The following is a 14,147-nucleotide window of genomic DNA, read 5'->3' on the forward strand; positions in this document are numbered from 1 at the left end:
GTAGTCACCTAGAGTCAGCTTCTGCCTCTAGTTCAGCAATTCTTTCCAGTGCTTATGGGGATGCTGATGCGATGGAGGGTCATTGCCAGTTGCCAGCACAACTCCTGGTCAGAGTGGAAGACCAAGAATGAAGAGTTTAAGTTAGAGGAGGAAATCTCTTGAAATGTTAAAACCATGGTGGCTTCTGCAGAAAGAGCTCACAAAGAAACCAAAAGACTAAGAAAAACGGTCAATAGAAAAGTGAGTAATTACATGGCAGAAGAAGCCAGAGCACAGAGAAGGTAATTGTTGTACAGAATCATTTATTGCTCAGCCTCAGAAAATGCACTTTGCTTTGATCACTGCTGAGGGCACGTGTATGCAAGAAAGGAACAGCACAAGAGCACACAGCGAAAGTAGTCAAGGCAGGTCCAGAAAAAGAGAGAGAGAGAAAGAAAAAGGAGAGAGCAGGCATTTTGAGGGGAATATGCTGACTGGAAGGAATTGAAAATAAAAACTGTGTACTATTGTATATCAGAGAAACAGGACTTTGTACATCCGTGGCAGATAAAAAGACTTGACTTAGACTTAAACTTGACTCAGTCTTAGACTTGACTCAGAACTTAGGCTTGACTCCACCCTAGCTCCTTTTCCTAGGTTAAACAACCCACACAAAACTGAGTGCTAGCTAGTTGGAGTTCCTTACATTGCTTATATTCATATAGTTCCTTGTTTGCATGGAACTAGTGGTGCTTATTTGGATTGCATGTCCTTAGGTCATTTTCCTACTTACAGCATGGTAAAGCATGTTGCGGTCCATGTCCCACAAACCCAGTACAACCAGGTAAGGGAGCACGCAGTAAAGAAGGAAGGGGCCATGGGATTCAGTGGTCTGGAGGCCTGGAGCACTTGCCCCATGAGGAGATGCTGAGGGAACTGAGCTGGAGAAGGCAAGGCTCCAGGCGATGTAATGTAATATCCGTATTGGGTTTGCCCTGGCAAGGTTTTGGTGACAGGCTTGGCTTCTGTGAGAAGCTGCTGGAAGCTTGCCCTGTGTCTGATAGAGGCCAATGCCAGCTGGATCCAAGAAGGACCTGCTGCTGGCCAAGGCTGAGCCCATCAGCAATGGAGGTATCTCCTCTGGGATAATATATTTAAGAAGGGGACAAGTTGCTGCATGACAGCAATTGCAGCCAGAGCAGAGGAGTGAGAATGTGTGAGAGCAACAACTCTGCAGACACTCAGGCCAGTGAAGGAGGAGGGCAGGAGCTGCTCCAGGCGCTGGAGCAGAGATTTGCCTGCAGCCCGTGGTGCAGACAGGTTGTGCCCCTGCAGCCCATGGAGGTCCATGTGGAGCAGATATCCCCCTGCAGCCCATGGAGATCCGTGTGGAGCAGATATCCCCCTGCAGCCCATGGAGGTCCATGTGGAGCAGATATCCCCCTGCAGCCCATGGAGGTCCATGTGGAGCAGATATCCCCCTGCAGCCCATGGAGGTCCATGTGGAGCAGATATCCCCCTGCTGCCCATGGAGGTCCATGTGGACCAGATATCCCCCTGCAGCCCATGAAGGACCCCATGCCAGAGCAGGGGGATGGTTAAAGGAGGTTGTGACCTGTGGTAAGCTGGTGCTGGAGCAGCTCCTGGCAGGACCTGTGGCCCTGTGGAGAGAGGAGCCCATGCTGGAGCAGGTTTGCTGCAGGAGTTGTGACCCTGCAGGGGACCCAGCCTGGAGCAGCCTGTTCTGAAGGATGCACCCATGGAAGGGACCCACGCTGGAGCAGTTCATGAAGAACTGCAGCACGTGGGAAGGTCTCATGTAGGAGAAGTTCATGGAGAACTGTTTCCTGGGGGAGGGACCCGACAGTGGAGCAAGGGAAGAGTGTGAGGAGTCCTTCCCTGAGGAGGAAGGAGCAACAGAGACAATCTGTGATGAACTGACCACAACCCCCCTTCCCATCCCCCTGTGCTGCTGGGGGGAGAAAGCAAAGAAAATCAGGAGTAAAGTTGAGCCCAGGAAGAAGGGAGGAGTAGAGGGGAGGTGTTTTAAGGTTTGGTTTTATTTCTTATTATCGTACTCTGATTTGATTGCTAATAAATTAAACTCATTTCCCCAAGTTGTGTCACTTTTGCCTGTGACAGTAATTGCTGAGCAATCTCCCTGTACTTAACCCGTGAGTCTTTTGCGGTACTTTTCTCCCCTGTCCATTTGAGAAGCGAAGTGATAGAGCAGCTTGGTGGGCACCTAGTGTCCAGCCAAGGTTAACCCACCATACTCCCCATACCTGCAGGTTGGCTACTGAAAGCAGAGTTATCTGCTCACAGTAAGGCATCGCAGGGGAACAAGAAGCAATGGACATAAATTGACGTAACAGTGACTCAGAATGGATATAGGGCAAATTGTTTTCACTGAGAAGACAATCAGGCATTGCAACAGATTTCCTAGAGACGTTGTGGAGCCTCCATCCTTGGAAGTTTTCAAGACCAGACTCTGTAAAGTCCAGAGTAACCTCGTCCGATTTCATAGCTGCCCCTAGAGACTAGAGACTAGTCTTAGTTAAGCTAGAGAATGTCTTAATTATTCCTTGATCCTAAACCCAGACATCTGCTCTCAAAGCTGTCACAGTGGAGGAGGGGTTGGTAAGTATGACACAGTTCCCCCACAGCTGTTTGCAGGGGTTAGATAGGGGCTCCCTCACAGAGCCCGCATAGATTGTGATTTACTTCAAAAGGAAAGTAGAATTTTCTGTCTAGAGGAAATCTTTACATAAGGTTGATATTACTGGAAGAAGAAGCTACTCAGCAACTATGACAAGCACGTCAGACCTTTTAGATGGCATTGTAGGGCAATGTGCAGATCTAGAGAGAGGATCTGTTAAGACATAAGTGCGTGCTGACCTCATAGATAGGAAAAGATTCATTCTGCCAACAATATGTTAAATGATGAAAATGGAAGTCTAATACGAGAGAGCGGACAGCTAGCAAATTGCCCATCCTTTTGTGTTGTCGGGCAGGTCCACCATCAAGACAGGTTTCTTAGAGGAACTTCTATTGGTTTGTCAAGATACATCTGGGTGGATTTCACCCTTCTTGGTGGATGAAAACTTTGTGTGAAGACTTGCTTGAGTTTAAAGTATAAGATAATCCAGCAAGATAAGGCAAATGTGCAAGAATGTTGGTTTCAAGTGAAGTGATTAAATGCCTCAACAAATCTCAAGGATTTTGACTGAGATAAAGTGAGTGAGACTGAGTCTCTGTGAAAGACCATAACTTTCTCTAACTCGTGTGCCCAGACCAGCCAGGTGCCAGGTGAAGGTGACTTACCTCCACAGACAAGCTGTTCAAGAGGAGCTATTCGATAAAGAACTCTTGAGGGAACTTTTCTTTCATGATTTTCTGAGAAAAGTCAGTGTAAAATTTACCATCTACAACATTCAGTGGCAAAGCCTAATTGCGTCTCAGGTGAAGAACCACTTCTGTGTACTATTATTTGAATCACCACCTGCTAGATTCAGTTCCTAGTTTTAGTGCTGGAAGAGACAGTGGTAAAAATGTCCCTATTCACCTTCACCTTATCACTGGTGGTTTTATAAATATCTGCCATATTCCCTTCAGTAACTTCTTTTTGTTTTGTTTTGGGTTTTGTTGGGTTTTTTTTGAGGCAAAAGGGTCCTTGTCTTCATAGTTGTTCCTCACAGAGGAGCTGTTCTGTTCTTTTGAACATCCTTGTTGCCCTTCTCAGCACCTTTCCACTTCTGTTACAGCCTTTGTGAGCCTTGTGGTGGGGTGCTCAAAGCATACACAATGTTGATGAGTTGAGTTGAGTAGGTGTAGATCTCACTTGCAAAGGGTAATGGTCAGCTCAGATAGTCTTTTCTCACCACTTGCTAGATGATGTTATTTTGAGGCCAGTCACTCACACTTCTCTTAACCTCTGCAGTTTTTCACAGCCAAGCCTCATCTTTTCTAACTTGAATAATCTTATTTCTCCAACATATTTGTTATTTTATTATTATTCATCCATCATGAATAAGTCAAACAGTCCAAGCCCCAGCACTGGTGTTTTACAACTCCACTGTGAAAACAAAGCATCTACCTTCATTCTCTGTCCTATCTTGTAGGCACTTTTTATCCAGGTTAGCACCTTTTATTTCAGTTTCTTTAAGCACCATTGGTGGAGAGCCCTTTTGGAAATCCACGTGGGCCACTGTTCATGTGCTTGTTGACTCCTTCAAAGAAGGACTGTGAGACACAGCATCCCTTTATAAAAGCTATGATGGCTCTTCCCTGGTAATTAGATGTTACTGCATGGCAATCAATTTTTTTCCTTTATTATAGCTTATAATTTGTTCAGCATAGATATCAAGCTCCCTGGTCTGAAATCCCTCAAGAGCCTTTTCTCAAACTGTGTCTGCAAGTGAGCCTGTAAAAGCAGTTTTAGGCAAATGTTTTTACACCACAGTTAGTCAGGTCTTCCACCCTTCAGCTGTTTTCTGACCTCTGGGGTAGGAGCTATGTGGTTTCAGACACTGCTTAGTTCATCGTGCTGCTCCACAGCCATCCCTACCACCATTTGATCAAAGGAAGTCCTTTGATTAAAGGAGTTAAGAGAGAGTTTTGGCTGTGGAAATCTCTCAGGCTTTCCTGCCATGAACACCAGTGCAAGAAATCTGTTCAGTGTTTTGCCCACTATCATCTTTTCTCTGTTTTCTGAGTGGTCTTTCCTTACATATGAGCCTGTCAGCCTTTGAGACACCAAACAGCAGAGTTCTAAACTGGCAGCAAAGATCATTGAGAGCAGAAAATAGATTGGAGTTTTCTAAAGGGAATTTTTTTTTGGTGGGTGGATTTAAACACAGAAGTAAGAATCTTCTATGGTGGCGTTACTGACACTAAGCTGAGAGTCTCACATTTGACATAACAGATACTGTAGTCAAGATCTCAGAGACCTGAAATGAGAGGTGTACATATGCGGTCTGTGGAAAGACAAAGCTGTGGGAACAAAGCATTTCTCTGCAGACCTCTGCAGGTACTGTTTTGACTGCCCCTTTACCATTAAAAGGTCATTGCTTTAAGCTGACGGAGGGGAGATTGAGATGAGATCTTAGGCAGAAGCTCTTTACTGTGAGGGTGCTGAGGCGCTGGCACAGGGTGCCCAGAGAAGCTGCGGCTGCCCCATCCCTGGCAGTGTTCAAGGCCAGGTTGGACACAGGGGCTTGGAGCAACCTCATCTAGTGGGAGATGTCCCTGCCCGTGGCAGGGGGTTGGAACTGGATGAGCTTTCAAGTCCCTTCCAACCCAAACCAGCCTGTGAATCTGTGATTCCTTCACTGAAAAGGAAAGCTAAGAGTAAAGCAGGTTGGTATCAGGGAGCTGAAACTGGTTGGATTATCCTTGTTGGTTAATGTCTGAGAGCCACAGGCCATGTTCTTTGTGTCTGCCTGTAAAAGAACCTCACGTATTCATTGCTCCACATGAAAGCTGCTCAGAGGTCTCAAGTCAACAACTGTGTAAGGAGGCAATGGTACCACAGTCCTCCTCCTCACGATGAGATGCTGACTTGAGATCCTGAGGGAACTTTCTGTTTGGTGATTGACCTTATGTGGCCCAGAAGGTGAAGGAAGCATCTTTTTACCTCTCAGTGAAGATCAATATAAGCCCCTGAAGGCCATCTGCCGAGATCATGGTCTTTTCCTCAGCAGGGACAGAAAAGAGCAATTCAAACTTACAGATCCTATCTAGGCAGATATTTCTTTCTGGTTTTGGGTAGAAAATGAATTTGTTGCTAATATTCTTGCCCTGGGAGGAGGGACAGAGGGAATGACATAGACATGACACATGTGCATGTGCACATGCGTACACACAGACACACACACACCCCTCTGAGCAACTGCTGCAAGGGAGGAGAAGCTGCAGAAACTAGAAAGAAGGAAAAACACCAGTGAGGAAGGAAGAGGTGGTGGCATAGGTGTGAGATGGAGGCAATGTCAGCTGCTGCTGCTGTGACACGGAAGAGGAGAATGTGATGCTGGAAGATGGTCGGACAACCCCAAAAACACAGTTGAAAAGAATGCGCTGTCCTCCCCTCCCATAGCTCCCCTCCTGTGGCCATCACCATTGGACAACAGCCATGTCAGGGGGTTTGGAACTAGATGATCTTAAAGTCCTTTCAAACCCAAACCATTCTATGATTCTATTCTATATGCCTCCTCATGGTGCTTGGGAGCTGCCCAGGGCCCTGGCTGGTGTGGGCTGCTGGACTGAGACAAGACAGAGATCGGGCCCAAGGTGGGCACCTCTCTCCAGAGGCAGCAAAAGAGGTGCTAGGCAGGGAGACCTCACAGGACATGCAAAACCCATGGGGATCTTGAGTTTTGGGTGAGCACACACCCACCCACCTCTACTGTACTTGCATACAAGGGCCAGAACAGGCAGCGTGCCCTGAGATGATGTGTGCCTGGCATCTTACTGTCCACTCCTGGGCTTCTTTTCTCCTGACACTATCTCACCAATAGACACTGCCTCCTAGCACTGCAAAAAGGAGCACAGCGTGGTGGGGCAGAGGGTTACGCACGGGGCTGAGAAATGAGGTGGAAAAAGACAGCTAGAAAAAGCTTGCTGAGCCTGCCACGAGGTCAGTGTTTCTGAGAGTGACTTGTCGTTTAAACCCTGGACCTCTTTGGAGATGCCCTGGGGATGCAGACAGAGAACGTGGCACTGGAGTGCAGAGCAGTGCAGCTGAAAATACAAACTGCACAAGCTTCCTTAGTAAATCTGAAATCTAAAGGAAATAACAAAGAGTGCATCAAACCTCAGAACCACTCAACTTTGCTTTAGAAATTGAAGGTACATTTTTTCATAAATGTGGATGCTTTTTACCTGCTGTAGATGATATTTAAGCCCCACTTTTCACCTTTTTTTCTAAGCAAGAAATTAGATTATTGTGATGATTAGAACTGTGAAGACATTCAAGACTTAGGATGGCTGGTTTTTAATGAGAGATAGATGACATCAAAGCTGACACCTCTGTATTTAACTCATGAGGTCTGGTCACACTGCTACTGCTGATTCCCTATTCCCTATTCCCTAGAGATGTCATCCCCCTTCATCTCCTGAGGGCCTCATGGAAGAGGACTTCCACAGTGGGCACCTTGACAAGTAAGTTCTGCAGGCTGCCCATGCTTTTAGTATCACAGGATCCTAAAGACAGGGTCCTCTGAATAAATAGTGTAACTTGTCTTGCACTTCTAGGTTCACTAGGCAACTGAGAGAGGTGTAGAGGGTTCCCCAGAGCCCCAGGGTCAGGCCTGGCAGCACATGTGCAGCTTCTTATGGGGACCAGTGCCCAGTGCCCCCAGACTATCCAGCTCTCTAGATGTTTCCATCTCACTTACCTCTCTGCTGGTGAAGAGCCAAGGATGCACGCAGGCTCGCTGGATGGCGACTGCTGTCACTGCAGAGCTGTTGATCCAGGCACCAAAACTGCAAGCAGCTGGCATCAAAACAGGACCAGGCAGGCTCTTTGGCTATTTGTTCATCCAAATCACAGCCATCCTCTACCTCACCATGTCTAGTTCTACATCTGTCATGCTGCAGCTCATCTCCCCTCCTTTCTAACTTCCTGATGCACTTCTGGCTGGCCACAGAGAATGAACTTTGCTACCCAAAGCTGATAAGCTAAACCCCATTCTGTGAAAACAAACGTAATCATTAAAGAAGCAACACCCAGATGTCCTTGCAATGGAGGAGACCTGCCCAGGGTCATAGTGCCGACCACTTGCTTGTCTTTGCTCCCATGCTAACTCGGCCACCCCCGGGACTAACAAGGGAAAATTAAAACATCTCCCTCTCCAAAATACTGCTAAACAGGAGGTAGAAGTGAAATACGGGAAGTGAGGACAAAGCTGATTTAACTTTGGCAGTGCAAAGGCTCAGGGTCCTGTCAGTCCCATGGGCTTGGGTGCTTTGGGACTGAGCTCCTGCCAGCCGTGCACTGCTGGCTTGTGGCAGGGACCCAAATAGAATCAAGCTCTGAGGAGGTGTCAGTGACCGTGGCAGGCAAAGGTACGTTTGCCGCAAGTATCAGTCCCTGTCATTTAAAGCTACAGGAGGCACGGTGCTAAGAAAGCGTGAAGGCTGATTTAGCAGGACATCTGTGACCTAGCATTGCTGAATGTAGTTGGGAAGGGATCTGCCCTTCTGCAGAGCCCATCTGGCACTCTGTTGCTTCAAGTCCTATTTCTACATTGCCAGTCTCAGCACACCTGGAGAAGATACAGGTCATGGGAACACTCCTAACCCTAACAGTAGTCCTTTCTCAGGAGCAGCTGCCTTGAGAAGAAAGTGCTGTGCCTGTAGGATCCCTTTCTCTGCAGCCCTTGCCCAACTCCTCCGCCTGCTGGTGGCTGCTGCTGCTGCTGTTTGACTTTCTCACTCCCTGCCTTCCTTGTTCTGCCAACACTGCCTCCTCATTCACGGAATGACATGCCGAGGGATACATGTTGCTGCTGCTCATAAATCCTTGGAGAGTACTATAGCACCCGAACCACTGATCTCACCATGCTCCTTTTTAGTGCTTCTCTTTTTTAACCAGACCCACCCTTTCTCATTTCCTAGTTGCTGGGATCTTTGTTCTCACAGCTTTTTGTGTCTCTTCAGTTCCGTTGAGGCTCTGGTGCTGATAAAGGCTTGCAGATATACCAGGGAGAGGGGGAGGTGTCCTTCTCCCTTTGCAAAAGGAGTCTCTGGCAGCCTCTGTAGGAACTTTCCCCTCCCCTGCGTCCCTCACCCCTCACACACGTGCACACACCTGCCTGAGCCTGGCTTTACCGTGTGTGCCAGAAGAGGAGGACATGGTGGCACTTGGCCCATGAGCCTGTGAGCCCCAGAGCATCCCTCACCCAGCCAGCTTCACTCACCTCACTGGGTCCCGGTGCATCAGCGCGTGAACTCCATCTCCCCATGCCCAGATGGGCTCACACCTCTGCCCCTCACTGTCTCTTGGAGGCTCAGCTCGTGGTGAAGATCAGCGCAACCCCTGGCATTTCCTCACTGCTGAGTCGACAGCAGGTAAGACCAGATTACTGGGGTGTGTGTTGGAGGCTACACCCTGATGCTGCAGATCCCAACATGCCTGCCGCCCCGCAGTGCTGACTCCAGAAAGCAGGAGCAAGGACCCAACAGATCAAGAGATGCAGGTTGCTGGGAAGTCAAGGAGAGAGGTGGAAAGCGTGCTACAACAGAGGGGCTGCTCAGGTTTGAAAGATGACTGATAAACCCTAGTACTCTTCATACCTCTTTGTGCAGGGAAATGTAGAAGAGCACAGCAAAGGGGCGCCGTGGTGGAAGAACCACAGCAGGGCAGGAGCAGCCACGCTTCACTTTCTGAATGATTCAGACAGGAAAAGCAGAAACTTCCGGGCTGTGTGAGGAGTTTCACCTTCCAGGGTGGTGGGGGCAGGTGGCACTTCCCAGGCCTGCTAGGGGATGGCAGGCTTTTCTTCCAGGACATTCTGGTCCCACATTTTCCTGGACTCCCAGGAGCTCTTAGGAAAAGCCTACCCACTGAGAAGAGGGGCAGCCCCCTCATCATGCCTGCTTAGGAAAAGGGCAAGGACTGAACCTCTTGCCATGGGGAAGAAAATGAGGGGGCTGAAGAAAGACCTGCCAGAGAAAGAGTTAAGAGAGCCAAGGAGCAGCTGGGCTGTGTTTGTTTGCTGTAGCTATGTGGGCTGCAGGGTAGAAAAGAAGAATCTCCAGCCTGGAGGAGGCAGATGAGGGACGGTCCTCAAGGACAGTGGCTGGGGATGAGGGAGGCTGCAGGCCTTCCCCTCTTTGCTCCCATGAGCTGTCACTGCAGGGAAACTCTCCGTCTCTCCAAAGGACTTGGTGACAAAGCGATGATGAGCTGGTGGGTCTAGCAACCAGCTTGATGCTGCCAGGTTTTTCTTGTGCGGAAGGCTCTGTCTGCTGTTGGCTGGGTCTCTGGCTGCTTCCTGCTGATGAAGTGACTTGGTTGTGGATGAAGACAACCAGATCATCTGCTGACAGGACAGCAGAGACCAGAGCTCTGACACTGAAGCTGTCCCCAGCCATGTGAGCTCCTTCTGACAGATGCCTGCCCCAGACCCCTAGTTCAGAGCTCTCCCACAGTGCTGCCTGAGCTGTAGGTAGAGAACAGCACCAGCGTGGAGGTTCTCCAGGGCCAACCTGTCAGGCTTCTGCGGGCTACCAGGTCTTTGATGCTGGCAGTGCACACCAAGGCAGCCCACGGTCATTGCCCAGGGCAGGGGCTACCCATGTGTTGCAGTGCTGGGCTGGAGCTGCTGTGAGAGCGACTATTGGGCAGAGGGAGATCGCAAGAGGGGATTCAGGTGGCTCCTGCACTGTGGATGAAGGTGGAGTTTTGCCAGGGACAGGATGGAGATGGTGTGGCTGTATGTGGTGCTGATCCTGGTGCAGCATGTCCTTGCTGTGGCCTGGCTGTAAGTATGCTTTGTACTTGTACTGCCTGGATTGGAACGTCACCTGGGGAGGTGCTGTCTCCCAAGAAAACAGGCAGATCTGTGAGACAGGGTGGAAGAAGGAACCAGGCAGCCCAAATGCAGCATGTTAAGAGGGGTATCTCTGTGAGCATGAGGGGAGACAGTGGAGCCGGGGAGGCACAGACCAGTATGAGGAGCAGGAATGTCCAATTTGGTACAGACAAGAGGCAGCACATCCCCTTCCCTGCCCCATTTCTGCTGTAAAATGAGGCTACAGAGAGCTAGTCCCACACAGACACGGCTCTGGCCTGCTCTCATCTGCGACTGAATCTCTCCGCTGCCCCACAGGTACCTGGCCAAGCAGACTTCCCTGCGGGTGCTCCTCTGGGACCCCAGGGGCTGTGAGGGCCTGATGGGGCTAGTAGAAGAGCAGGTCCGTGTTTGCCAGCGGGAGGTGGAAGCCATGGATGCGGTGAGGCGAGGCGCGGAGCTGGCTGTTGAGGAGTGCCAGCACCAGTTCCACTCCCGGCGGTGGAACTGCTCCACGCTGCAGGGGCTGAAGGTCTTCGGCAAGGTCGCCATCCAAGGTCTGATGGGGAGGCAGCACAGGGTGTCCCTTCAGTATGTCCATGGGGTCCCCTTGACACATCAGCTCCTTTCCTGGGCTAGCGTGCCCAGAGTGGCCAGTGTCTTCCTCCACATGCTACCACAGCTGTCAACACACAGCAAATGGAACCAAATGCATATGTTATTACAAATATTAGTATTCTGGCTAAACTGCTTCCTCATTTGGCCAGATTTGGCTTTTTGGTCCCATCTGGACTATTGCGGGTACCAGCTGTGCAGACTGGAAGATCTTCTCCCTGACCAACCCAGCCCTTTGGAGCAGCAGCTCAAATCAAACCTTTTGCTCTGCAGCTGCAGTCCATTTTTGTTGCAGGCCAGGAAAAAAGGATCTGCCTACGACCCCAAAACAGCACTGAACAGATTTTGCATGTGTTTGGGTGCGAAGAGCCATGCAAGGAGCTATGTGCAAGAGTCTCTCTGACTCCTAGACACAAGGCAGCAGGGTCCTCCCTTACAAACCCCTCTGTGTGGGAGACTCAGCCCGTGGCATCCCCCACCACGGCTCCCCTTTCACTTCTCCTGGTGGCTGCTGAGTTCTCTCCCACAATGAGACACCTGGCCTGGGAATTGGGGGTGCCAAAGGCACAGGTCCTGAAGGACCTCACAGAGCCATCTCCCTTAGTGGTCCAAAGCCTTAGGAACAGCATCACCGGGTGAGCATCATTACAGAGATTTCTCCTGAGCAGTCTCCATCAGAATGCATCTTTCCTTCATGCAATCACAACCTCTCTTCCCCTGCACCGTGTCCCATCAGTGCCTTCCCCCTCTGAAGACTGGTGGCATCTCTCTCCCCACTGCAGGCACGCGGGAGTCTCCTTTCATCCACGCCATCGCTGCGGCCGGCGTTGCCTTTGCTGTCACTCCTGCCTGCAGCCGCGGGGAGCTAGAGAAGTGTGGCTGTGACCGCAAGGTCCAAGGAGTCAGCCCCAAAGGTGAAGGAGGAGGCTGGTGACAGGGAGGGGGTGGCAGAGGAGAAGGTCCATGTAGGAGACCCTCACCAGGGGAGGAGTCACCTCCCTTCTCCAGAGCCGCCAGCCATTTGGGAGCTCCTCCCAGGGCTGCTGCTTCTTCTTTGTCTCATGGCTGCTTTCCCTTTGCAGGATTCCAATGGTCAGGCTGCTCTGATAACCTGTCTTATGGGATTACCTTCTCTCAAGCCTTTGTAGACAACCCTGAGAGGAGCCGCGGCATCTCCTCCAGCCGAGCGCTCATTAACCTGCACAACAATGAGGCTGGGAGGAAGGTAAGGGCAGGAACAAGGGCTGGGAATCAAGCCTGGCTTCAGAGGCTTCTCCCTGGGTAGGTGAAGCTCGGGCCAGCCCCCTTACCCTGGGGAGCAGTGTGGGACAGCCATGGGTCCCCAGAGCAGGTCTGTGTCCTGCTGCCTTTTCCCAGCCCAGCACTGCGTTGCTCACACTGAGCTGGCTCCTCGCCTGTGTGTCTGGGGGTCCCAGCCTCCCTAACCCGCCCCTGCGCAAACTCTCCTTTCCCTCACAGACCTCAGCTGTGATTTACCTGCCTTGGCCTTTTTTGCAAAGGAAATTAGTTTCTCCATCCTGCTCTGAAGGGCTTCCCTGCTCCTTCAGTCTCTCCTGAATAAAACCACCATCTTCTGCAGGGGACACTGTTAGATCTGGTCCCCTGAATGTCCTCTGGCTCTGGGCAGATCTGTTCCCCTCCCCACAACCCCATGGGTCACAGCAGGTCCCCATCTCTTCCTCTGCATCAGGGGTTTCTTTTGCATACCTAAGTCATCCTGTTCCTATAAGGGGAGCCCCTTCACTTTCATACTGGCCTGGCTTAAAAAAACTTTTTTATTCCCTTGGCTTGCCTTGCCATGATCCTTCCCTTCCCTTCCCTTCCCTTCCCTTCCCTTCCCTTCCCTTCCCTTCCCTTCCCTTCCCTTCCCTTCCCTTCCCACACCATGGAGGTATGTGGATACAGTGGCTGCTGCACCCGCAGCTGTGGGAGCTATGGGTCAGGGTGTCCCGGGTCTGGCTGGCCGCTGCCTCCTGCTCCCCAGGCTCTCCTGGCCCACATGAAGGTGGAGTGCAAGTGCCATGGTGTGTCAGGCTCCTGCGAGGTGCGCACATGCTGGAAGGTAATGTCTCCCTTCCGCAAGGTGGGCAATGTCCTCAAGGAAAAGTTCGAGGGGGCGACGGAGGATTACCCCAAGCAAGTCGGTTCCCGCAAGCTCCTGGTGCCCAAGAGCTCTCACTTCAAGCTCTACACAGCTCACGACCTGGTCTACCTGTTGGCCAGCCCAGACTTCTGCGACCGGGACCCCCTGCACGGGGTCTTTGGCACCTCAGGCCGCCAGTGCAACCGGACCTCAGCGGCCATGGATGGCTGCGAGCTCCTGTGCTGCGGCAGGGGCTTCCGCACAGCCCAGGCTGAGGTGGTGGAGCGCTGCAGCTGTGAGTTCCGCTGGTGCTGCGCCGTCAAGTGCAAGCAGTGCCGGCACCTCGTGGAGGTGCACCGCTGCCGCTGAGGGACAGCCTGCGGGGCCACGGGGAGAGGACAGCCTGGGGAGGGACATGGGAGAGCAGGAGAAGGTGTGGGGAGACACACAGCCTGGGGGCGAGTGGAGGAGATGTGGGGTTCTGCTGCCCTGCCAGAGAGGAGCCCCCGGCTCCAGGGGTGCCGCCAGCTCCTCTGTGCTCCTCGCATGGCACCCCCTCGCCAGCCTTGCTGGCTGTTTTGTTGGTTGAATTGTTTTTCCAGATGGAGGGTTGGAGAACACAGGCCAAATAAACCCTTCGACTTTAGAAATAAAAATGGAAAGCCAAAGGCGTATGTCAGCTCCTTCCTGATGCTGCATTTGGGACCTGAGAGTACCTGGCTCTGCTCCTTCCCATGGGCTGGCAGGAGAAAAGGCCATGGTGGAGTCCTCATGCTCAGGGGGATACCTGGGCTACGGCAAGTGAGAAACACCATGGTGCAGAGCAAGGGGCCATGGGGACCCACCTCGGACATCAGAGGGGTCACTGAGGGATGTAATAGATCAGTGGCATCAGAGAGAAGGGAGCAACTTAGGTTTGTGGGAACAATGGGCTC

General features: G+C 51.2%; 1 protein-coding gene across 1 annotated transcript; it reads left to right on the forward strand.

Moving 5' to 3' along the window:
* The first annotated feature begins 10,398 nt into the window (after positions 1–10,398).
* LOC115601701 (protein Wnt-4-like) lies at positions 10,399–13,832 on the forward strand. The gene is made up of 5 exons (XM_030472029.1): positions 10,399–10,463; positions 10,812–11,050; positions 11,891–12,022; positions 12,191–12,333; positions 13,114–13,832. The coding sequence occupies exons 1-5, from the start codon at positions 10,399–10,401 to the stop codon at positions 13,579–13,581; spliced, it is 1,047 nt and encodes a 348-aa protein (XP_030327889.1). The 3' UTR covers positions 13,582–13,832.
* The last annotated feature ends 315 nt before the right edge of the window (positions 13,833–14,147 follow it).

The sequence above is a fragment of the Strigops habroptila genome, chromosome 2, assembly GCF_004027225.2.
Source record: "Strigops habroptila isolate Jane chromosome 2, bStrHab1.2.pri, whole genome shotgun sequence".
NCBI classification, from domain to species: domain Eukaryota; kingdom Metazoa; phylum Chordata; class Aves; order Psittaciformes; family Psittacidae; genus Strigops; species Strigops habroptila.